This window comes from Gopherus flavomarginatus, chromosome 3, assembly GCF_025201925.1.
Source record: "Gopherus flavomarginatus isolate rGopFla2 chromosome 3, rGopFla2.mat.asm, whole genome shotgun sequence".
NCBI classification, from domain to species: Eukaryota; Metazoa; Chordata; order Testudines; family Testudinidae; genus Gopherus; species Gopherus flavomarginatus.
The window spans coordinates 250,375,563-250,399,454 of record NC_066619.1 but is presented as its reverse complement, the minus strand read 5'-3'; the positions used below and the strand labels follow the sequence as shown (position 1 = coordinate 250,399,454).

Below are 23,892 nucleotides of genomic sequence, written 5' to 3'. Positions count from 1 at the left end.
CATTTGAATTTTAAGCTGTTTAGTAATCTGATTCTGTAGTTAGATGTGGGTGGACCCTGTTTAGTAATCTGATTCTGTAGTTAGATGTGGGTGGACCCTTGGTCCTGCATAGAGCCCTACTGAAGTGAAGTGTATACAAGCTGAAAGGGGATCTGTGTAGTTTCAGGGATCTGCCTGCCTAGATTTGATTACAGTATTGGGGACTACTTAAAAAATGATTGACAATAGTGTATCCTCCCACAAACAAAAACTTGGTTAAGAAAAGTTAGCATTGCTTAAAGGGAACCCCATCCACAAACCCCTAAAGTATGCCAAAGGATACCCCGTAAAAGTATCCTTTGGCATACTTTAGCCCCCAAACATCATGTTCACACCATTTTCACTGACACTCTGATCTTCTATAACTGTCCCATACACTTTAAATATGTATGATTTCCCATACCACCTTCATCACTGCAATATCTGAGCAGCTTCCATTAGCACGAAAGTGATGTGACTAACATCTGTCAAATGTCATTCATTCTGTGTCATGTCCCGTCCCACGCCCCCCCCCCCCCCCGAAGAATTTTGTTTCCTAAGCAGTGGAGTTGCTGAGCACTGTCCTCATCCTGGAGCTTTCTGTGATCTTGATATTCTGGGCACAAGCCATTGAATGCATTGAAGATAAGGTCTAAAATTTTGTACTTAGTATGTATAGTAACATACATAATAGACATATCACATTCTTTGTAATCATGTTATAATGCAAAAGCTTAACTCTGACTTCAGTAATATGAACATGTCTTCTATACATCTGAGCACCAGTGAACTGAATAGTGTGACGTTCTTCCATGGGGAAGGAATTAAGGATGAGAATCAGAAGATAGTGGTGAGACAGAAAGAGGGAGGAGAAGAGTAAGGTATGTGGGAGACAAGGAAGAAAAGAAAAGCTTTTACAGCTTTTTTCAATAATGGCCTGTCTACACACAGGCCTGTTGTGAGAAATTTGGGACCCTGATACATCATGTTTGCTGGGTCCTTGCCCCCTCCCCTTTCACTCCAGTTAGAGAAGTTTTGAGATTGTTTCCCCTTCCTTCATGTCAGGCAGTTAGTAGAGCTTAACCCGCTTACCAGGAACAAGGCACTCTTATTCTGGAATAAGTGTCCACATATGGAAATATTCAGGAGCAGCTTGTATAACTCCATGGATAGACCAGCCTTAACTTTTGCCTTATAATCCCTAAAATATTTTCTCTAGCTATAAGAACTTCATGTATGTAAAATATAGTCCAAAAATTAAAAAACAAACAAAAAAATGTTTGGAGAACTTGTCAGACACTTCAGATTTCGAAGCCTTTGATAAAAACAAATTTCAAAATGTGTCAATTGCAAGAGAAGTGCTAAGTCATGGAAACGGTTTTCATAGTACTTTGATTTTTTTCATACTTGTACAGAGCTGTAATGTCTATGTTCATTGGTATGCGAAAAAACCTCTGGTGATTAGTTAATTTGAATGCTTTAAAGTTTGGCTGTTAACAAATATTTCAGAACTTAAACTGGATGTTAATGCTAGTTGCAAATGATCTGCTTAATGGATAGCTAGTTAACAACATTATCATACTGTTATTTGTCGCAGAGGATTTGAAAATGTAAAGAACAAGTACATTAAGCAAAGCTGTTAAATGGACTATATCCTTGAATATTTAGTGCTGCTTGAAATGCTTTACTCATCTAACTTTCTTTACAGGGCCAACTTACATATGTGGACAGATATTAGTAAAAATGATCAATAAAAGCTTTTTAGTCCACTCATCTGAACTACCCTCCTTTGGAAACAAAGTCTATACGAACAAAATAAACATGAGTTGTTTACGTGAATAAATTTAATTTTTATTCATATCCCCTTGTATTTATTCTGTATTAAAGTTGATAAACATTTTTACAATATTGACCTCAGATAAGTTGACACAAACTAGGTTTAATGCTTAACTTTTTTAAACAATAGATACTTTGTAGGCACTTGGTGAAATCCTAGTCTTGGTGAAATCAATAGCAAAAGTCCACTGACATCAGTGAGGCTAGCATTTCACCCTTGGTCTCTACTGATTGCTAGTGTCTTTTTCTAACTACAGGAGGAAAAACTGGTATAATTTTTTTCCTAATCACCATCTATTGTGTAAACAATGTCTAATATAGTTCAATAGCATTTAGAAGAATAACTCTTTGTTTTTCAGGAAACGTGGGAAGTACTGTAGAGATGAACTTATTTTTGGATGATCCAGAATTTGCAGAAATTGTGCTGAGAACAGAACAAGCTATAGAGTGTGGAGTCTCTCCAGAAAGAATTTCCCAAGGATCTAGTGGGAGCTATTTTGTCAAGGATCCAAAGAAGGTGAGTGCATTATTCGCTAATCAGACACAGTAAACAACTCATTTTATTTGAAAAGGTGGAAGAAACTGACATTCTCTGACTGTTAACCAAAGCAAGCATCTCCCTTGAATAAATGGTGCCATGTTAGTTTAGTTTACTTTGGTGCATTAAGAGCACGGCTGTGAAAATCAATTTGATCAGATAGTTTGCCTCATTACCACATCTTGCAAAACAAGATAATCTGAAAATAATTCTAATTCCTGAGTAGTGGAATTTATTCAGGCACTCTTGAATGGCTGATGCTTAATCAAAATATATGGGGAATGGGATCTCTGTTACTATTTGAAAACAGGTCAAGGATTCTTCTAACCTTGTGTAAAATTTTGATATTCTTTACTTTCTATCTTAAAAGGACACCATAAACTTCAAAAACTTGAATGTTTTGATGTTTTTGATAATGCACTATTTCAAATAGCTTTACAGAGGTCTTAAAAATTTCTCTTTTAAATATCTTTTAAGAAGGATTTTTCTCCTTCCCTGCTCATGTTTTGAGTCTCTTAAATTTCAGCTTCAGCTTTGCCTCTCTTGTTAAATTAAAATGATCTGGACAAACTGGAGAAATGGTCTGAAGTAAATAGGGTGAAATTCAATCAGAACAAGTGCAAAATATTCCACTTAGGAAAGAACAATCAATTGCACACATACAAAATGAGAAATGACTGGATAGAACAAAGTACTGTGAAAAGAGACACTATATAACACCCAGGTATAACAAGCTAAATATGAGTCAACAGTGTAATATTGTTGCAAAAAAATCTAACATTCTGGGATGTATTAGCAAGAATGTTGTAATCAAACATGAGAAGCTAGTGCTCAGGAGAGTGATGTGTACATGGTGATTTGAGACAGGGAAGTAGGATTTAGGCTTTTGAGTGACTTAAGTGCTTTTGAAAATGTTATCCAAAGGTCTGATTCCATTCTTGTGAATGACTGGTTCTAACCCCGAGTGTGTACCAAAAAGAGAGGCTCTGGTTTGCAAGTCACATCGCCAGCTGGCTTTGAAGGAACTTAATCACCCCTATCTGAAGTTCTCAGCTTTTCCAAAAGCCAAAGGGATGTTTCAGCAAGCACCAAAAAGCAAAGGGTTTTTAGAAGGTTCTAGATGCTTAGCTGGCCAGCCTTTACCAGTAGTCTGCCAAGACCTCCCAGTTAGAAGCAGATTTAGGAGCCTATTAGTCTTGAATACCTGTGGTCACCTTGGGCATATGGGTCTTGAGCATTGTACAGTGTAGTCACAGCATCAGGTTTTCAGCCAACCTTCCAGATGGTTGTCCTGTATCCCCAAAAGAATGATCTTTGTTCTCAGGTTTGTATGGGGAGTGACCATTTTAAAAAAACTTGATTAAAAATCCCTGTCTGGGATATTAATGTGATTATGAAAAGTGGAAGCAACCTCCTTGTGAAGCACTCATTTCCTGTGATCTCAAGTTTTTTACAGGGACGGTCACTTTTGTGATCACAATGATTTCAGGTTACAGGGTGAGTGAACTCTTCAAGCTGTCTTGACCAACCCATCTTCTTCCAGATTTTATGAGGTTAAGGTGGTGCTGTGGACTTATTCTAAATTCCTCTCTAAGGTGGTACCAGAGTTCCACTTCAATGAGTTTATAAACCTGACAACATTTTTTCCCTTGCCACATGCCCATTGCACTGAAGTTTTTCTCCAGTTGTTTGATAAAAGGGTTTTGGGTTTCTATCTGGGGCGTCTGTCCTCATCTTCAAGGTTCTCGGTGGACTGGGCTCAAGATTTCCAAAAGATCGCCTCCAGGAGGAGGGTGGTGGTTGATAACTCCACTTCTCAGCCACAGTGGAACTTCCTACCACAAGGGTAAGTAAAGTTCATCAATGCAGGAGACACAGCTGCCTCAGAGGTTGGTCTGAGACTGGAATCAATTCCCCCTGTTATCTAATGTAAACAGCTAGTAGTGTGTGCATATTTTTTTAAGACCTACTAAAACAAAAACCACTCTGCACACACATTCCCCCACCAGCCTTCAGTGCGGAGAAGAGGATGAGAGAATGGACCACACATGATAGATGTTAGTCATGTCATTTATTGCACTTCTGAAAGATACTCAGTTACTGTGATGAAGAGTGCTATAAGAACTTTTCTAGAAAAGAGCTTAGTGTGGACTGATGCATTTAGAAAATCCATCCAACATCTGACACCAGTCTGCTGGACAGTGCTGTTAACAAGACGACAATGCCTTAAATAGCTATCTGATTGCATTTCAATTGCTGTGATTTGGCTGGTCATGAATCAAAACAATTATTTCAGATGGCTTTTATTTTCAGTTGGGTTTGCATAGGTGGTTTGTGCGGGCGGGGGGGCGGGGAGGGGTTGGGTCAGGAGAATCATTCTACAGGCTGAGTATTGTGCCTGAACTGAAATACCTGTCATCTTACTTGCCAAATATTCATTCCTTATTTATATACAACTGCCTTGTTGCTAGTACATAGTGGAGCTTTTTACTCCTGTATTCTTGGAACAGCTCTTAAACTTTTTTTGGATTTTGGAGAGGTCATCATGCAGAGATGATATCATTAGAGAAAGGAAATTACTTACTAATTTTGCTCCTATGAAAAGATCAACTTGCAGGATTCTTGCTTGCCCACCCATCTTTCCTCAGAGTTTGGAGGTTGCTGGTTTTGGATGCATCTTGTTCTTGTTCATTCTTATTCTAATTATCTTGAAGCGGCTTTTCTTTCTGATATGTATGCAGTGGTATTGTAGCTGTGCTTATCCCAGGATATTAGAGATAGAAGACGAGTAAAGTAATATCTTTATTGGACCAACTTCTATTAGTTAGAGAGACAAACTTTCGAGCTTACACAGAAAGGGCTGAAGAAGAGTTCTGTGTAAGCTTGAAAGCTTCTCTTTCTCACCAACAGAAGTTGGTCCAATAAAGATATTACCTCTCCAACCTTGTCTTTCTGTGATACGTCACTTCCTGCAGTTGAATTTAAGGGACTGGAACTTTTGGAACACAGTACTTCTTGTAGCTGTGTGCTACAATCACTAGGAAGTCTGGCTCATGCTCTACCCCACTGCCCTCAAAAGTTAAAAAACTAACTAACTAACAGCCCCCTACACCTTGTGAGGGGAGTTCCATCACACTCACAGGAAGAAGCTAAGACTCACAAACAGAAATCATAATCATAATCCACGTTATAATCCATGTCAGATCTTATAAAAGCTCTTCAGAGCAGGGGTGGTTTTTTTTGTTTTGTGTATACAACATCTAGCACAATATGGCCCTGATCCATGTTTGGGGCCAGTCAGTGCTACAGCACCATGAACTGATATTCTCTGTTGAAATCATGACACACAAAAACACCCATGAATTCCAGCAGTCCTATATATATGTAACAATGCCTAACACCCTCAAGTCTCAACTGTCCAATGGCCTATGATAGCCTTGGCTATCTTCTTTTTGGGAGGAGCCCTTTATTTATTCAGGAGTGCAGCAGACCCCAAGCCAGCCCCAATGGGTGGCAGGGAGAGAGCGCCACCCAGCCCTGCTCTACCTCCATCCCTACTCCTGCACGTAGCCCCTGCCCCCAGCTGCATCTCTGGCTCCCAGCTGTGGCCCAGCTCCAGCCATAGCTCTGGCCCCAACTGCAGCCCCGCTTCAGGCCATAGCTCCTAACTGTGATGTGAGGGAGGGGAAGGGAGAATTACGTTTGAAGTAGGTGATGAGCCTTAAAAAGTTTGGGGACTATTGAGTTAAAGGATTACAAATGTCAATAAAATGGAATCCACCGTATTTTTCTGACTGTCAGATTTTGTTTTTTTTTAAATAGATAAATATCCTTCCAAAGGAAATTTTTGTGTTAATGATTTTCGGGCAAGGTTTTGTGCAGCTGTTAAAAAAAGAAAACAAAACTCAACTGTTTGGTTTTAAAAAAAAAATGCTATACTGCGGGGAATTAGTGTTCTATTGTCCGTAGTAATGTGGGCTGTTTCATTAGCACATATACATACAAATGAGATGGCTTTAAAGGCTTGCATGTGGAAAACAAAATCACAAATGGTCGAGTTAATTGGAGTAGGTAAATGAGCTTAACGCTTATCTAAAAAGATCTCATTGGAAAATAGTTCAAAAGAATAGTCTAGAGTTCTGGAAGCTACATGGAAACTCACATTTTCTCTTCATATACTAGATATCCCAGTTCTCTGAACTCCTAATCGTGTTCTACTTCTTCATTTTATAGCCTCTAAACTTTCCCTCACTTCTTCACTGATTTTCCTCAGCCTCTCCATTACCAAATATATTGTTCTGGCTACTAGTAAGTAATTTTGCATTGAAAATAAGGAACTTTGGTAAAATCACAAGTATATTTACATCAAGCGTAATTTGGTTTGTTGCAATTTTCAAGAGAATCTGTTTTAATTCAAAACTTAATATATTTGATTTCTGTATGAAGTTACTTTAAATCTCATCTAATTGAAGCTGATTACTAACTGCTTAGTAACACTAGTTATTTTGTTGGGGTCCTCTTTCTCCAATCTAGCTGGACCAGCAGTCGCTAGGGAAAGAACTTAGCTTCCAACCCAGAGGAAGCTTATTGATGATCTTGACTAAAGGGGTATAGGAATGGATAATGTCTGAATTACCAGGAGGCTCAATTATAGGTAGATATTAATTCAAAAATACTGGGGGAAATCCTCTCAGAAGTGGTATCAGTTACTGTTTATCATAATCTGTTTATTTAGTGTTGCATGTGGCTTTGTATAGAGCAGAGGCCCCTGAACTATGGGGTGTGCCCTAGAGGGGCACAGAGGAACATTCAGGAGAGGGCAGCAGGGCCTGGGCCATCCCCAATGGGGAGGCGGGGAGGAAGCGCCGCCCAGCCCCACTCTGCTCCCACCTCTTCTCTGCCTCGGTCCCTGGAGGGGCCCCAGCTCTACTCCCAGCCCCAAACCTGTCCCCATCTGCAGCCCCAGCCTTGGTCCCCTTACCTCTATCTGCTTCCCCCTACCCACCCCGTCCCTGGGAGCCTGCTCTCTGCCTTAGCTCTGAGGGGCAAGGGGGAGGCATGGACGGGTAAAGGGAGGTGTGACCCTGAAAAGTTGGGGGACCACTGGTATAGAGAAAATGAAGACATGGTCCCTACTTGAACCTTATTGTAGTCAGCATACTGGTTTATCTGAAACTGAGCTTGGAGACATAATCAGCCAGATGGACATTTCTAACAAGAAACTTAAAAGTAAACCCTAAGATTACTTTTAACAATAAGGACAATTTCAAGCTCATTGTGTCCCTTTAAGGTAAATTACTTGATGGCTTGAGGCATTGTCCGCTATGAGAAACTGAGTCTGAAGCAGCTGTACAAGACAACACAGCCTCTTAATTAGCTGCAAACAAACTAAAAAACATATTACTTTTTTATATACTATCACTAAAAACACTTAATTTGATTAGAGGAAAGAAAAATGTTTTCTAATTTAACTTTTAGGTTTTTTGTGTGTCGCTTTCTTCATTATAGTTGTGTTTCTGTGCGTCTTTCACAAGTAAGTATTATGGGAGAGAAGACATCTATTCAATTCCTTGTTTAGACAAAAATGAACAAGTACAAAGCAGATTATCATCAGTGATGGCAAACTATTTTCCAAGTCTATAAATCTTAAAATGCAAGTTGTGAATTTTTCAATAAAACTGTTGTGACTAATTCTTACACTTCAAATTATTATGTGAGTACGTTACTTAGCTTTGCATTTTTTTTCTTAGAAAACTATTGGAGTATTCAAACCAAAATCTGAAGAGCCTTATGGTCATCTGAATCCAAAATGGACCAAATACTTTCACAAGATCTGTTGTCCTTGCTGCTTTGGCAGAGGCTGCCTTGTTCCTAATCAGGGATACCTTTCTGAAACTGGTGCCTATCTTGTGGACACCAAACTAGGATTAGGAGTCGTACCTAAAACTAAGGTAAAAGAGTTCTTATTTAGTACACTACGACTTAAATGTGCAAAATAAATGAGGATATGATATTGCAGTGTAGAATTAAATTAAGTATTTTTATCCCCAACTTGAGAGAGAAACTAATATTGGAGAAAAACAATTTAATGTGCATTGCATGAGCCAGTGAGAGAGGGTTGAATAGAATCCAAGTGTGGGGAGAGCAATTTGGAGTCCAGTGGCAAAATTGTATCTAATCACTATAGCATGCTCCTTTCCAGAACCTGTAATGGAACCTGGGAGTCCTGGGGAAGGGAACCCACATTTCTCTGCCTTCAGCAAATAGCTGTTTAACCCACCAGAAAATGCTTGTCTCATCCCTCTCCAGTGGTTGGTCCACACAGAAAATAATGCCTACTATTGCTATCAGCTGTCCTCTAGCTCAGCTGATGAGGTCTGCACTAGGGAGGGAGGATGTAGTCTGTAGAACCTCTTGTCTTGTGTATTGCAGAAGGTGGAAGAGTGGTGAATAGTGAATGAGGCAGGGGACTGCAAGAAAAGAAAGGATATTGTCATGGTTAAGGAAATTGAATACCTATTTGGTCACTAATTGTGTGTGCATTTGCTTGGTGCTCAGTGTGAGACACTTTGGGCCAAATTACAAGAAGTGCTGAATGGTCAGAACTGCAACTGAAGTCAGTTGAAGCTGTGCTTTGAATGTATAAAGTTCTATAAAAATACCGAGTCCTCTGAAAATTCAGCGCCTAGGTGTCTAGACACTTTGGATAATTTTGACATTACTCTCTCCAGGTCTACATTTCCCAGCCGTAAAAGGGGGATAATACCACCTACTTTCATGGCAATATTATACAGATAAAGTCATTAATGTTTGTGAAACACTCAGACACTTGTGAGAGCACCATAGTAATGCCCATGAGGAAGCTAATAATTTTGTATTCAGTACAGAGTTTGGATGGTGAGCATAAATAAGACCTGCCGGGGGGAGGGGGAGAGATTGAATGAGAAGATTAAAAAATATTCAATAGTTACATATTCGTTGAAAGAAGCAGAGGTCCTGGGCAGAAAAATAGTACATGATCATGTTAGACCAACATAATTTGGCCTCCTTTTGCATATACATTAAGGTTGCATAAGGTTGGACAACTTTAATTCATTATTTTCTAACTTCTGAGTGCTTGACTTTGCAATCTTAACGTTCTTTTAATGTAGTTCTTTCAGTATAGTGGTAATACAAAGCACTGTATGTTAAAATAGAGGGCCAGTTCTAAGAACTATAGTCTAGAATTTCCAGACCTATATGTACATTTAAATTTTCTGCCATCTGTAATGTTGCATGTGTGCAGCTTTTTTTGCGTTGAATTTGCTTGTTTTTAAATATTGCTATTTCCTTGGCATATTTATGATTGTTAGAAATCTTATTGTAAATCTGTAATTGAAGTGATAAGCAATTTTGAGCCATGTTTTAACTTGGATATTTTTAAGGTTGTCTGGCTTGTCAGTGAGACCTTTAACTACAGTGCAATAGATCGTGCAAAATCAAGAGGGAAAAAATATGCTTTAGAAAAAGTGCCAAAAGTTGGTAAAAAATTTCATCGAATTGGACTACCTCCTAAGGTAAGTTCTTCTGAGAAGCTTTGCATTGTAGTATTTTGTTAATGCCTTGGCTATGCAGGATATATTTTGCTGAATCAAAAAGAGGACATTTATAGGTAGCTTCAGTCACAGGAGAAGAAAGCTGGTATTAGTTTAGGGTATGTCTACACAGCAGCGTGAGCCCAGGCTCAAGCCAACCCCCCCTTGTGTCCACACGTTAATTGCGCTAACCTAGGGCTTGGACCCAAGGTCCCAGGATCCTGTAGGGCTGGAGAGTCTGAGCCCAGGTTAAACTGGGATGTAGGGTCTGAGCAATATTATTTTGCTGGGTGCATGTGGCCCCGGCTTGATTTAGGTCCCAGAAGTCCTCCAAATGTATCCGAGTTCCTGGCTGCAGAGAAGCAGCGCTGCCAGAAGCGACATTACCACCTGGCCAAATGCTCTCCCCCCTTCCTGTTCCATCTCCACTGCTGCATAGAGGTTGCCTGGAGCTGGGAGCAAAGGTGGCAGGTGGGAGGCAGTTACTGATCGACAGGATATTGGGGGTCATCCCTCCCCAGGCTGTGCTGACCTGGGTGCCTGATGCTTCCACTCCCCGCGGTTTATGTTCCGCTCTTTGGCCTCTCTATGCCCTCCCTGGTGCTGCATGTGCAACGTGTGCACTCACAGTGGCAAGTGGGTGACAGACTCAAATCTTCCCTGCAGCCTCTTGCGGTGGTGGCTCTGGTTCCTCTTTGCTGTTGCGCAGAACTTGCCCAGAACAGAGAGCAAAGTTGACAGTAGGAGGCAGCTCCTGGCTGCCAGGATGTTTGGGGACCATCCCTCCCCTGGAAATGCTGAGTCAGGAGCTCTACTACTCCCACTCCCTGCAAGGCATCTGCTCAGTCCCTGCTCCATTCTCTGACCCTTGCTCCTGGACACTTGGGGCTGTTATTCCCTGGGGCTGCATATGCAAAGGCACTCGGGCAGCATCCACTGTGAGGGCAGTGAGTGGGAGCCAGCCCCAAAACTTGCCTGCAGCATCCTGGGATCCATTATCCCTGCCTCCTGGAGTGCAGTGAGGGCAGGGATAAGGGATCCCCAGGGGATGATGAAGCACACTGTACCCCATGCCCTGGATATGCACTTCACTGCTCCACAACTGGCAGCAGCTATGTTGGGAGGGGTGTGTGTGTGTGTTTGTGTTTTTCCTCTGGCATCTACATTTTATGTCAAACTTCCAAACAGACAAAAATAAATACAAAAAACAACCAAATGAAAACACCTTAATTGAACTTCCTATTGTAAAAATTAAGAATTGTGAAGTTTTATTTTAATCCTTTGATCGTCCCAGAGACCAATGTCCTAATTATCCTCCAAACTCATGCACATGGGCATTTTCCTGGCAATGTGGCTCAGCCTAGAGGTGGAGAGCCCAGTTCAGATTAGACAGCAGTTAAGTATAAAGCCTTCTCAAACTGCAGTCATTATACTGAGACAGCCACCAAGGGAGCTAATTATGCAGATTATGTGCTCCTTATGGGAGTACCATCAATAGCACCACCACTGTTAGAAAACAGGGGAGACAGTAGAGTTTCCCACAGTGCACCACATTCCTCGGGCTAGAGTCCCAACATGGGGGAGCAGCGCAAGGCACTTCGGGATATATTTACTTTGACTTGGGTGCACTGCAGTGTGGATGACAGGGCCCTGGGTTTGAGCACAGGTCAGAAAATTTTTAGCCTAAGGTTAAAATACAGTGTAGATGCTCAAGCCCAGGGTTCCTTGACACTAATTAGCTGACTTGAATCCCACTAACCCTAGACTTACATTGCTGTGTAGACATGACCCTGTTCAACAAAAAGACTGCCAGCTTTGGCTAGCTTTAAACAAGTTTCTGTCCACAAAGCGGATCATATTTTATCCCTCTATTTAAACATTTTAAAATCTGGTGACTTTACTGCATCATTTTGTGTCTACGCTTTCTACCAAGAGCATTCTAAAATTTAGTGTCTCCCCACTATATTTGTTCTTTACATCTTTCCTTTCTTCTAGGTATTTTTTCCTGCCTTTGCAGTCTATTTTCCCTTCAGTATCTTTTCTATATTGTGTAATAATTGTTCTTTCTCTTTCCCTCCATGTTTCTTGTGGTGTTTTCTTGTCCAGCTGCCCAGTGTTTTCAGTCATTCTCACTTAGTCTGTCATTCCTTTCCTCTCTTGGTTTCCCCATTTCTATATAATGCCCACCTTCACTTTCTTATAGAATCTCCTGTCTCCCTGATCAAAGCCTCACATACTACTTCCTCACCTATAAAATCATACATATGCTCTTCTTGCATCCCCAAAATCTCACCATGTGTTTTCTTGCAAATCAAGCAAGTTCACACATGTGGGCTTCCCCCATTATCTGCTCCCACATGCAGGCTACCCACAGCAGCACTCCAAATGACACTTGTTACACATACATAAATTCATAGCAACATGCAGCCTTTTGTTCTGAACACAAAAGCAGCCTCTCTTTCCTCCTGAGTGTTCTTTCTTTGCTGTGTGCCCTCTCTCACACGCAATTTTCTTTTACACAGTTTTCTTCTTCTTCAGGTACTGTACTATTGTGGAAATGATTTGGGGGGTCATAAGTCATACGAAAGTACTCTATTTTAAAAAATTGTGGTGTTCCTGCCAGTTCTCTGACTCAGACATAGAAGGTGCATATTTGTGAGAATGGAGGATTTTCTCCAATATCATGTAATACTGAACCAAGCATCACAGATGTTCACTTTGAGCAGAACAGCAGTTTTAGTAGTGCGTAGTGTCTACAGCTATTTGACTTTCTTGTTACTCCAAACACTGTTTGTGACTGTGAACGCTTAGTCCATTGGACTGTTTTGTGCCTGATAAATATAGAGCAAATTATTGAACAGATGTAGAAAACAAATATTTTGACTGGTGAAATAGAAGAGCTGGGACATTTCAAGGATCCCAAAAGAAGTTCTGAGATGCCACGATCCATATGAAAAATGAGGACTGGTCTAGAATCAGGGTACATGCATACAGTCACTTTAGTCAACCTCTGTTGTTTCCTTTGTAGTTACTTCACTACTGCTGTGAAACATTTCTATTTTGCTTTTGCCATCTCTTGTATGGTTCCTGAAGTAGTTCCAGTTTGACTGGATTGAACTGCTCTCAAATTTTGACAATGGTAAAACTTTTTAGCTGCTGCTTTTCTTTCTGTAAATTTATATCATGTATCAATATGCTTGCTATGTTTTGGTTTTGAGCATTAAAATATTCTTTTCTGACATACTGCTTATATGCAAACTAAGGCTAGAATGCTGTTCTGGTGTAGTACTCTAATCATAAAGAAATCTGAAAGTGGAAATAGCTCAGTTGTAGTTGAACCTATAAAATGTGGTTATCTAGAAATTGGAACAAGGGACTATTTTGTAGACTTAATACTCCGAGTAGTACTGTCAAATGCTTTGTGTTCAGAACTCGAAAGGCCATTGTCAGTTCTTTCAGTTAACTTTTAACCTTCACCTGTTTGATTACATTTTCTAAATGCAGGTTCTTAAAATTGCAGGTTGGCTCCTTCCAGCTGTTCGTTGAAGGATATAAAGAAGCTGAGTACTGGCTCAGGAAATTTGAAACTGATCCTTTACCTGAGAATACTAGGAAACAATTTCAATCACAGTTTGAGAGATTGGTTGTTTTAGATTATGTCATCAGAAACACAGGTATCTAACCTACTGTCCCCCAGTTTATATCTGCTTGCTCATTTGAGTCAGAAATTGTGCTGAATGAAAGTAACATTCTTCTAATACATTTACATGCTTTTCACAAATCTGGAGCTCCTTTTGCAGATGAACTTGTGAAATCCATTGTAGCTACAAAAGTTCTGTCTTTGAAATGTATCAAGTATCATAGCAGCCATTTAAGCAATTTTTGGCTTTTATAAGGCACACTGAAGGCAGAGCAATATGTAGCAAGTCAAGCACAGAACGCCAGCCAGGGATTAGCCTTTTGGTGTGAATTGGGGATATTTGCTGTCCAGTTCCCTCTCCTAGTAATGGAGGAGAAAGTCTCCCAGGACCTGTGCCCTTAACTTCCACTTCCCATATGCTAGCCAAGCTGTGTGGGACACACTGGGGTTTCAAGACCACTTAACTAGGAAGAGGAGCAACATCTGCTGCCAGATCTTTCTGCTGAGTGGAAGAAGGTGGCAGCCCAGTTGCATATTACTTCAGAACTGGTCCTATTCAGCACGAGTAAGCTCTGGAGGAGAACTGTGAACTTTGGCCCTCAACATCTCATCCTGGGCAAACTTTCTTCTTTGTAGTTAGAGGCTGTTGTTCTGTTGCAGGATATATAGGTGCCCAATTTCCTCATGAATGTGAAGGTACTTGGTATGGACATTTCCTTCACTGCTGTGCCAGTAGTGGGTTCCTTCTTTTGCTCTTCTACAGGTCCTACCACTGCAATTTCCTTTTCCCTTCCTCCTCCTATTAGGGATGCAGCAGAAAAGCCTGTTGAGGATGCATATCACTTCATACTTTCTTCTTTCAGGGAGTTTAAAGATAAGGATATAATTGTGCTTTCTGGTCACTGTTACGGTCTGGCAGCCAGTTTCCAAGCCTGATCCCAGTGTCCCCAAACTTCTATGGATTTTCATGATCTGTGCCATATTACTTTAAGGAGAAAAAGTTCAAAACCAAACATGTAAAGCAGCATCCACACAACCAAACTATGTACAAAAATAGCAATAGTGGAACAACAAAATGTTCAAAGTTTGGATGCTTATCCAAACCTATGAGGGATCTAAATACGCCACAGAATCCCCCTCTGTCCCCACACAATCCCCTTTTACCCAGCAGACCCTGTGGAAAAATTTACAACATGCCATTGTGTTTTCTTGGTAGAGAATGGCCTCTTAGGAATGAAGATTGTCTTCTATTCCCCTCCTCTCAGCATCTTTGGATAGACCTTTACTCCTGGGGAAGTTGTGCACCAACAAATTAAAAATTCTGGGCACAATATTGTAAAATTATGTATATTTTGTTTGTCAAAATAACACAATATAATCATGCTAGTTTCAATTATTTTGGTAATTTATTTCAAAATACCTATCGGCAAGTATGCCTGTAACATATTAGGCATATTAATACAGAACTTTTGAGTAATTCATTTAAACTACAATAAAGAAACGTATTTCCTGCATCCCTCACAAGCAGTGCAAAGGCTTGGGGGAGTCAGGGGCAATGGAAGAGCTGAGGGGAGAGAGAAGTAATTGCTGGGAAGGAGTCTGGGAGTGAACCTAGAGGGTTATGTTTTGGGGGGTTTTTTTAGTGGTGGGGGGTGTGGAAGGGATTGTTAAGGATATGGGGAGCCTCCTCCATGCAGACCATGGTTGACCCCTAGCTTCTCCCATTCAGTCATGCACCTCTGCCCTTGTCCACGTGTGTCGTTGAACCCCCACTCAACCACTCCTACTCCCCTGTTCCCATGTGGCCCTGCACCCCCACTCCAATTCATCCCCTGGCTCAATGTTGTCACCTGACTAGCTCCTGTACCCCCACTCCAATTTGTGTGACCTCCCCCAGCAGTCCTGTGTGCCCTGCTGTGTGCTCCCCCCATATCCTGTGTTGTTTCCACCTGGCACTATGGAGGAAAATAGGGAGATGTCAGAGACTTTCTGTGGCTGGCTGCTCTGGCCCATGAGCCAGCTGCCCTCTCTTCTGGCACCACATCAGCTGTGGGTGGGCGAAAGGTGTAATTGCAGCTTCCCGTTGCCTCCCCCATCAGAATCAATGGAGGGGGGGAATTTGCAGGGGGCATTAATTCTGTGCTTGCACAGTGGTGCAGAATTCCCTTAGAAGTAGACCTTTCCCCTTTGTGTGCTTAGCTAAATTTGTTAAAACATGGATTATCTTGGAGATGGGCCTTGCCCTTTTCCCATCAGCAGCCCAGAGCCAAATTCCAACTCCAATTTATTCTGAGAAAACAGATTATAATGAATTCTGCTGACCTTCCTGATATTACATGGTTTGCTCAGCCAGAAAGGGAAGTTGAACTACTAGTGCATGACTCAACACAAAATTTGAATTAATAACATGAATATTTACGTCTTTCCAGTTAATCTAATACTAGTTTTTTTCCCCCCACAAACAAGTGTATTTTGATGGAAAAATATTTTTGTGAACATTTTCCCTTGTTCTTCTAATATCTTCAGTTCACAATAGAAACAAATCGTTTTACAACATTATTTTAAGATCAGCTAATTGTAAAAGACTTGCAAGTCCCCACAACAACTTTTGTTTCCCTTTTTGAAGACAGGGGCAATGATAACTGGTTAGTCAGATATGAAAAGCAAGATGATGATATTGATCTTTCAGATAAGGTAAGAAGAATTTTTTTTCCCCAGAACTAGTCAGTTGACTCATAAAATTTGAGCAGTTTAGCTGGAATGCTGATGTACAATGTGCTTTAACTAGGAATGTGATAGTGTACTCCTTTTGGTGAAATATGTGGATTTCTGGTCAAATTAAAATACAGAGTGCCCTGGATATAACAAGTAATGGACTTCATATGGCAGTGGAAGCAACATTTTGTAGCACATGTGCTTTAACAATAAAGCTATCTGCTAACATATACAAATGCAGTATCTTAGCTACTTTATTGATATGCTTTCTTCATCTAATACTTAGTCTTGGTTTTGTTGATTTAAATTAGATCTTTTGGGCTGTCTTGATGTACAGGAACTCCTCAATTAACTTTGTAGTTATGTTCCTGAAAAATGTGACTTTAAGTGAAACGATGTTAAGCAAATCCAATTTCCCCATAAGAATTAATGTAAATGAGGGTGTTAGGGAAATTTTTTTCATCAGACAAAAGACATATATATACACACACACATGCAATATAAGTTTTAAACAAACAATTTAATACTGGTACACAGTGATGATGATTATGAAGCTTGGTTGAGGTGGAGGAGTCAGAGGGTGAGATATTTCCCAGGGAATGCCTTACTGCTAAATGAACTAGCAATTGACTAAGCCCTCAAGGGTTAACTCTCACAACACTCTGCAAGGCAGCAGGAAAGGAGGGAGGGCAGATAGAGACACATACCCTGCCTGTGAGAGAAAAAAAATGTGCATTTCCACTTTAAGTAGCTGACCCCAAGCTTAAGTACACTGCCTTGTTAATTAAATCAGCTTGCTGAGCCCTGAGACAGCAGCTGCTGCCTAGAAGCTCCCTCCTTCCCTGGTGTATCTGCCTCCTCCCTCCCCCCCTCCCCCCATGGAAGATGGGGTAAGTGGAGTGCAGGAGCAGGGGGGAGGGGGAGACACCCTGACAATCAGTCCCCCTCTTCCCTCCTTCCGTACAGCAAGCAGGAGTCTCTGGGAGCAGCTCCAAGGCAGAGGACAGGAGCAGCACATGGCAGTGGGGGGAGGGACAGCTGTTGCACAGGGAACTTAGGGGAGCTGATAGGGGGGCTGCTGGTCCACGCTTGTTCTAACCACGCAGCAGCTAGCTGCAACGGGCTGCTTTTCCTGTAAGCAGTGGACAAAACAGACAACTGCCAAACGTTAGGCGGGAGCATTTCGCAACTTAAAACGAGCATGTTCCCTAATTGATCAGCAACTTAACATTGAAACAACTTTTAACCGGGATGACTTTAAGTGAGGAGTCTCTGTAGTTGCTTTTGGTCATTTATACTGTTTACAGGGGTGAATAAGTGGATCCAAACCGTATGCACCTGACTTGGCCTCATTTCAAGTACTCCCACTTAACGCCTTTATTTTTATTTATTTTTTGGTTCAGTCTAAAGCACTTGTGGTGTTACTAACCCAGCTATATTAAAAAAAAATGTAGTTTACTGTATACTTAATTCTGTGTATACCTTATAGATATTTTAATTACTAGTAACTTGGAAATGTTCTTACCCTAGGATATCCAATGGACTACCAGTAAAGAACCTGTTATTAAAATTGCTGCAATAGATAATGGTTTAGCTTTCCCCTTTAAACATCCTGATGAGTGGAGAGCATGTGAGTATTGAGTTCTTTAATCTTCAATTTGAGGGAATAACTGTCTTCAGACTGTAATTTGAGAATACTTACTATATTTTCACCATAGTAACTTTTTTGTTTTTATTGAACAATGGTGTATTTTTTCCTCGAGAAAATAAGCAAATACTGAGTGACTTTTTACTGTTTTTTGGAACATGTTTGTGCTTCATAGTCGTTCACTAGCTTTTTTTTTTTACCCCACCATTAATGGATGTTACTAATAGGATGAATTGATATGAATACCTACTTAAATATGTGGGAAGGGATTTAGGGATGCATCTTTCATGTGCACTTTCTGCTTGCTGTCATAAAATTTCTCGAGTGCTAAAATTCCCAGATTATTTCTGTAAATGGGAATGGTCCTATTTCTTCCTATTACAAAACAAGCTGCTATTCATCCTTTCGTAATGCTTATTGAAATTAGTAGACAAATACAAAGTGACATACAACTTCAGCCTTATTCTGTTGTATAGACGTTAAGGTAATCTTTATCTGGGACAGCAAAATTAAGTACAGTGGATGCTGGTTAATACCAATACCAATCTTAACTTTTGGGTAAGAGCAACATTTTGCTGAGAGTTGATCCCTAGTGGGATTTGGCTATTGGCCTCAGGCATGCTGCTTATTAACACTTTTTGGAAGAAAGGCAGGCAGACTTGTGAGGCTGCAGCCAGGGAAGGAAGCACTGAGATGTGCCAGGCACTGGCCGCAGGGTGGTGTGTGGGTCTGCAGCCAGGGAAGGTACGTCCCAGCGAAGCTTCCTTCCCTAGTTGCAGCCCTGCAAACTTGCCTTCTGCTTATGGGCAAGTTCCAGATAATATAATTTTTTGCTGAGAACTGAGATGTTGCTATGTGTGGAATCCACTGTATTGTGATACTAAAATTAATAAAATGTATACTAAACAGAAAAACAGTAATGCTCTTTAATCTCAGCATATAAGCCTCCTTAAATTGGACAAGATTGACGCAATACTACTTGTAAAAATATTACATGCATCTCAGTGTAGTTCAAAAGCCTTATCTCGGGGGTGCAGAGCTGCTTTTGTCTAAAAAGCATTATATAACTTCTTCATCTTGTGTTCTTTCACAGATAGCATTGAGGAAAAAAGTTGCTAGAGTTGTTAATTTTTATTTTTCATGCTATTTTTAAGAAAATATCTTAGCAGGTTAAGATTGACCTTTACTTAAAAATTATAGTTAGATTATATTTTTAAATCAAATAATCTGGAAGTAGTTTTATTTGATCATAGACAGTATTTCACACCAAGACAAACTATATAACTGATGGGGAGATAGGGAAAGTAGAGACTTTTATTTTGGAACAAGTAACGTTTTTTTATTTTTATTCTAGTAAATATTTGTCTCCCTAATTACCTTTTTAAAATTTCTTCTGTAGTCTGTCTGAAAAATAAAGCCTTTACAGCAATCAAATTTAACTTGTAATTATGGGCAAACGCAGTGAATGTAATAGTGACAAACAAATTTGGGAATATGATGTATGTAAATAACTTTTGGTAACTGTTGACTGACAGATGGTTTAGTATTTTTGATACCTAATAGCAAGTTATTTCCTAAGATTTCTGCCTGTATTGGATCATTTAATTCTAACTTTTACCTGTTAATTAATCAAGAAATTGAACTGTTTTTTCCCATTAGATCCATTTCATTGGGCGTGGCTTTCTCAAGCAAAAGTTCCTTTTTCCCAAGAGACCAGAGATTTGATTCTCCCTCGTATTTCTGACATGAATTTTGTACAGGATCTTTGTGAAGATCTTTATGAACTGTTCAAGGTAATTCAGAATTCATTTTTAATTGAGAGGGGATAGTTAATTGAGTACTACATGTGGAAGGAAAATTTAATTGTTAAGCTAACTTAGCAACTTGTATTGCTTTACTTAATTATTTCACAATATATGATACTGCTTGTGCTTTACCGCTAATGCTAGGATGGCAAAAGGGATACATAGGCTAACATATAGTAGTCATACATCCCCCTCTGTAAATGTATGCCCTTGTATTGTGCACAAAAGGTTTGAAATTGTTGGTAATCAACTTTATTGATGGGTAATAGCCTCCTTTCTTACGCTTACATTTTATATAATCAATTAAAAATCACTAAACTCATAACTAAAACATGTATTTAAATACATTTGTCACTTAAGGTGCCTGGCAACATGCACTTCAAATAAACAGTAATAACTTGGGGAAAAAGCAGCAAAGAGTCCTGTGGCACCTTATAGACTAACAGACGTTTTGGAGCATGAGCTTTCGTGGGTGAATACCCACTTCGTCAGACGAAGTGGGTATTCACCCACGAAAGCTCATGCTCCAAAACGTCTGTTAGTCTATAAGGTGCTACAGGACTCTTTGCTGCTTTTACAGATCCAGACTAACACGGCTACCCCTCTGATACTTGGGGAAAAAGCTTCACTGTAATATCAGGTATTAGTCCAGCTGGTACATATTTAAAATATTTCATTTTACATGTACCTTCAAAGCGATATTAAAACCTGTCATTCCATTAAATGAATGGGCTTCCAGACAGAGGTTTTATCAGTTTTAAGATATTCAAACCATATATTGTTGTGAATACACACATCCTTTTACTCTGTTTATTAAAGCATTGAACACAACTATAATCTTAGTAAAGGGGATTTATATAAATTCTAATCTTGTAAAATATGAACATTTATCATGCTGAATACTTCAAATGACTGGAGGTGGGGGCGCATTCAACATGCAATTCTGATTGGAAAAGTCAGGTCCTGAAACACATTCATTAGTGTAATTTCGTATTTGTCTGACTTAAAATTATTAAAACACCACAATCAAAATTGGCACTAACACACACCCATTGTTAGTCACAGTAGAAATGCGAAGGATTTAATGGATCTGGAGACAGACCTGTCCTTTCTCGCATATAGGTAGTTTCTGCACACTGGGGTTGAGTAACATTTATGGAAAGGTGGTTTTAAGCTTGCACTGTTCCTGCTCATGCTGTTCCTGTTTTCTCTTGAAGGGTACTGTCAACAGAAATACTCCACTTATATCTGATATATTTTTTACTGTTATAGGTAATATCTAATTAATTAAAACTGAAAGACAATAAAGAATCTATTTTCAGTTACTTTGCGCAGTTTATAGCGCTCTATTTTACAGTCTGCTTCCCTGTTTTCCTTATATAGGTCACCTTGTATGGTTCTTTCACACAATAATAGGTGAGACACATTTTAAAATCACAAAAAGAGAGAACCGGGAACAGCTGTAGTATCTTAAACTACTTCTAATTCACTTTGATGTTTGACAGTGTCCAAGTCCAGTCTGTCATCTTTTCCCAGCTACTACACTTAATTTTATAAATGCTTTTTACTGGAATTTCTGTCCTAGTTATGGTTTGTCTCAATCATAAACTTTAAAACTTTACAAAAGGTCAGTGCAATTCTTAGAATAAGATTGTGTTTCCAAATACATCTGGTTTTAAGAATGGTAAAATGTTTTGAAAATAACTGCTGTGTTTTTATTTTTAATAAAGACTGATAAAGGATTTGACAAGGCTACTTTTGAAAATCAAATGTCAGTGATGAGGGGACAGGTATGGCTGATTTTTAAATTCTTTATGACCCATTTAAAAAATTCTACCACTTAGTAAGATATTTAAGATTGTTGCTGTATTTCTTAATAGTTGCCTGATTTTTCAGATCTACCTGAAATTAAATGCTGTTAAATTGAAAGGGAGTTATGGGTGATTAATATCTCTGAAAAATCTAGCCAAATGGCCATGAAGACTGAACTTAATGTTTCTTTCCTAGTAATTGTTCCCATTCGTTAGGATAGAAATGAGGCAGCAGGGAAGCTTATATTGATGTTGGTCTTTCTGTCTGTGTTTTACAGCTAAAGAAATTCCATTTCTGATGCTATTAATGTAGCATCTCTAACAGACTCTATAATAATTTAAAATCAAAGCTTAGTAAAAAAAAAGGGTTTTATGGACTTTCAGTGATAAACTTTGATTAATAAACTGTATTTGGAGAAACTGGCATACAGCTAAATCAGCAATTGAGAAAATGAATTAAACTAGCAGTTAACTTGAGATAAATGTGAATGCTGAGGAAACATCACCTGACCTTAATACTATGTCTATTTCTTGAAAGACAGTTTTGGGAAACCTAGCACATCCGAAGTGTGTGACAGAGCAACAGGAATTCCTTACAAATCATTCATTGTACCACATGTTTACACCTTGGGATTTACAAATTAAGTGCATTTCAGTTAAACTGCAATTCAATCTTAAAGTATAGAATTCTGTCTAGTGGTTTTATTGAGACTGATTCTGATCAAAATGCATACTTTTTAGTATGATGTTTACACAGTGAATTATTCCACTTTCAGTAGTTTAGCAGTTTATGTAAACACAGATATACCTACTTCCCAGAATTATTGAATGAAATATCAAATGGATAAATTTCTTTCCACCTATCTTGTGCACCTCTGGAGTAAACAACCTGCTTGCTTAGCTGGCTTCTCTAGCATGTAACACACAGGTTATGCTGATTTTGCATCAGTCATGAGTTGATTGGATCGCTTTGGAGTTCATTTTTAACATACAATAACCCTCTTGGAGACCAAAGTCTCTGCCACCATAACTTTAGAATATTAAATTTTATATTAGCTTGCTAGTCAAAACGTTGTAAGCCAGTAGATCTCCCAATGAAGTTACTATTTTAAGTTGAAGTGCTAGTCTGTGTGCTAATTAATGTATGTATGACTTGAACATAAGATTTGATTTGACAGAAAGTATGTCTTGTCAACAGAGTTTATTTGATTCTTTTTAGCAGATTTACAAGTTTGGTGGTTACATATGTTGCATCTATAGTTACCTTTGACTTTTGTGAAGCATTTGACTTAGTACTGTATAACATTTTGTTTTAAAAAAGGGCACTATAAAATCTAGAGCGCACGTTGAATGGATTTAGAACTGGCTTACTGACAGATCTCAAAGTAGTTGTCATTGGGGAATCATCATTGAATCGGGGGTACTTTTTGAGGGGTTCCATGGGGATCAGTATTAGGCCCAATGTTAGTCAACATTTTTGTCAGTGATCTGAAAGTAAATATAAATACAGTGCTGATTCAAATTTATGGATGTCACAGACTGGTGGTAAAGGCCAGTCGTATAGATCGGGTGACCAGATGTCCCAGTTTTATAGGAACAGTCCCGATTTTTTAGTCTTTTTCTTCTATAGGCTCCTATTACCCCCCACCACCATCCTGATTTTTCACACTTGCTGTCTGGTCACCCTACGTACAGAATAATCTGGATTGCTTGGTAAAGTGGGCCAAGTCAAACAAAATGATTTTAATATAGCCAAGTGCAAAGTTAGAGGAATAAGGAATTCCTTATCTATAGAAAGGGGGGGCTGTATCCTGGACAGCAGTGATTCTGAAAAGGATTTAGGGGTCATAGTGGACAAACAACTGAACATGCGCTCCCATGCAATTCTATTGCAAAAAGGGCTAATGTGATCCTTGGAGGTAGGGAAGTGAGTTTTACCTCTATATAAGGAATTGATGAGACATAATGGAATACTCTATTCAGTTCTGCGTTCAGCATTTTTTAAAGAATGTTGAAAAATTGGAGCTGGTACAGCAAAAAGCCATACAAAATGATTGAAACTGGAGAAAACTGCTTTGTAGTGAGAGTCTTAAACTAAATAGATTGAACTGTTTATCAAAAAGACGATTGAGATGACTTTATTATAGTGTATAAGTACCTTCACAGGGAGAAGAGAAAGGGCTCCTAAATCTAGCAAAGAAGGAAGAAACAATGACTGGAAGCCGAAGCCAGACATTATCAAATTAGAAATAGGTTATACACTCTTAACAGTGAGAGTGATTTAATCATTGGAACAAACTACCAAGG

At 39.4% G+C, this 23,892-nt stretch overlaps 1 protein-coding gene across 2 annotated transcripts in view; it reads left to right on the top strand.

Annotated features, from left to right (window-relative positions):
* PI4K2B (phosphatidylinositol 4-kinase type 2 beta) overlaps window positions 1-23,892 on the top strand; it is a 40,297-nt gene that overhangs the window by 13,165 nt on the left and 3,240 nt on the right. For both annotated transcript variants that reach the window (XM_050947806.1, XM_050947805.1), the window contains exons 2-9: window positions 2,214-2,371; window positions 8,143-8,343; window positions 9,817-9,948; window positions 13,487-13,640; window positions 16,233-16,300; window positions 17,852-17,951; window positions 19,629-19,762; window positions 21,505-21,564. In XM_050947806.1, the coding sequence (XP_050803763.1) occupies window positions 2,237-2,371; window positions 8,143-8,343; window positions 9,817-9,948; window positions 13,487-13,640; window positions 16,233-16,300; window positions 17,852-17,951; window positions 19,629-19,762; window positions 21,505-21,564 (984 nt within the window). In that variant the 5' untranslated portion in view covers window positions 2,214-2,236. The remainder of the gene's footprint in view (window positions 1-2,213; window positions 2,372-8,142; window positions 8,344-9,816; window positions 9,949-13,486; window positions 13,641-16,232; window positions 16,301-17,851; window positions 17,952-19,628; window positions 19,763-21,504; window positions 21,565-23,892) is intronic.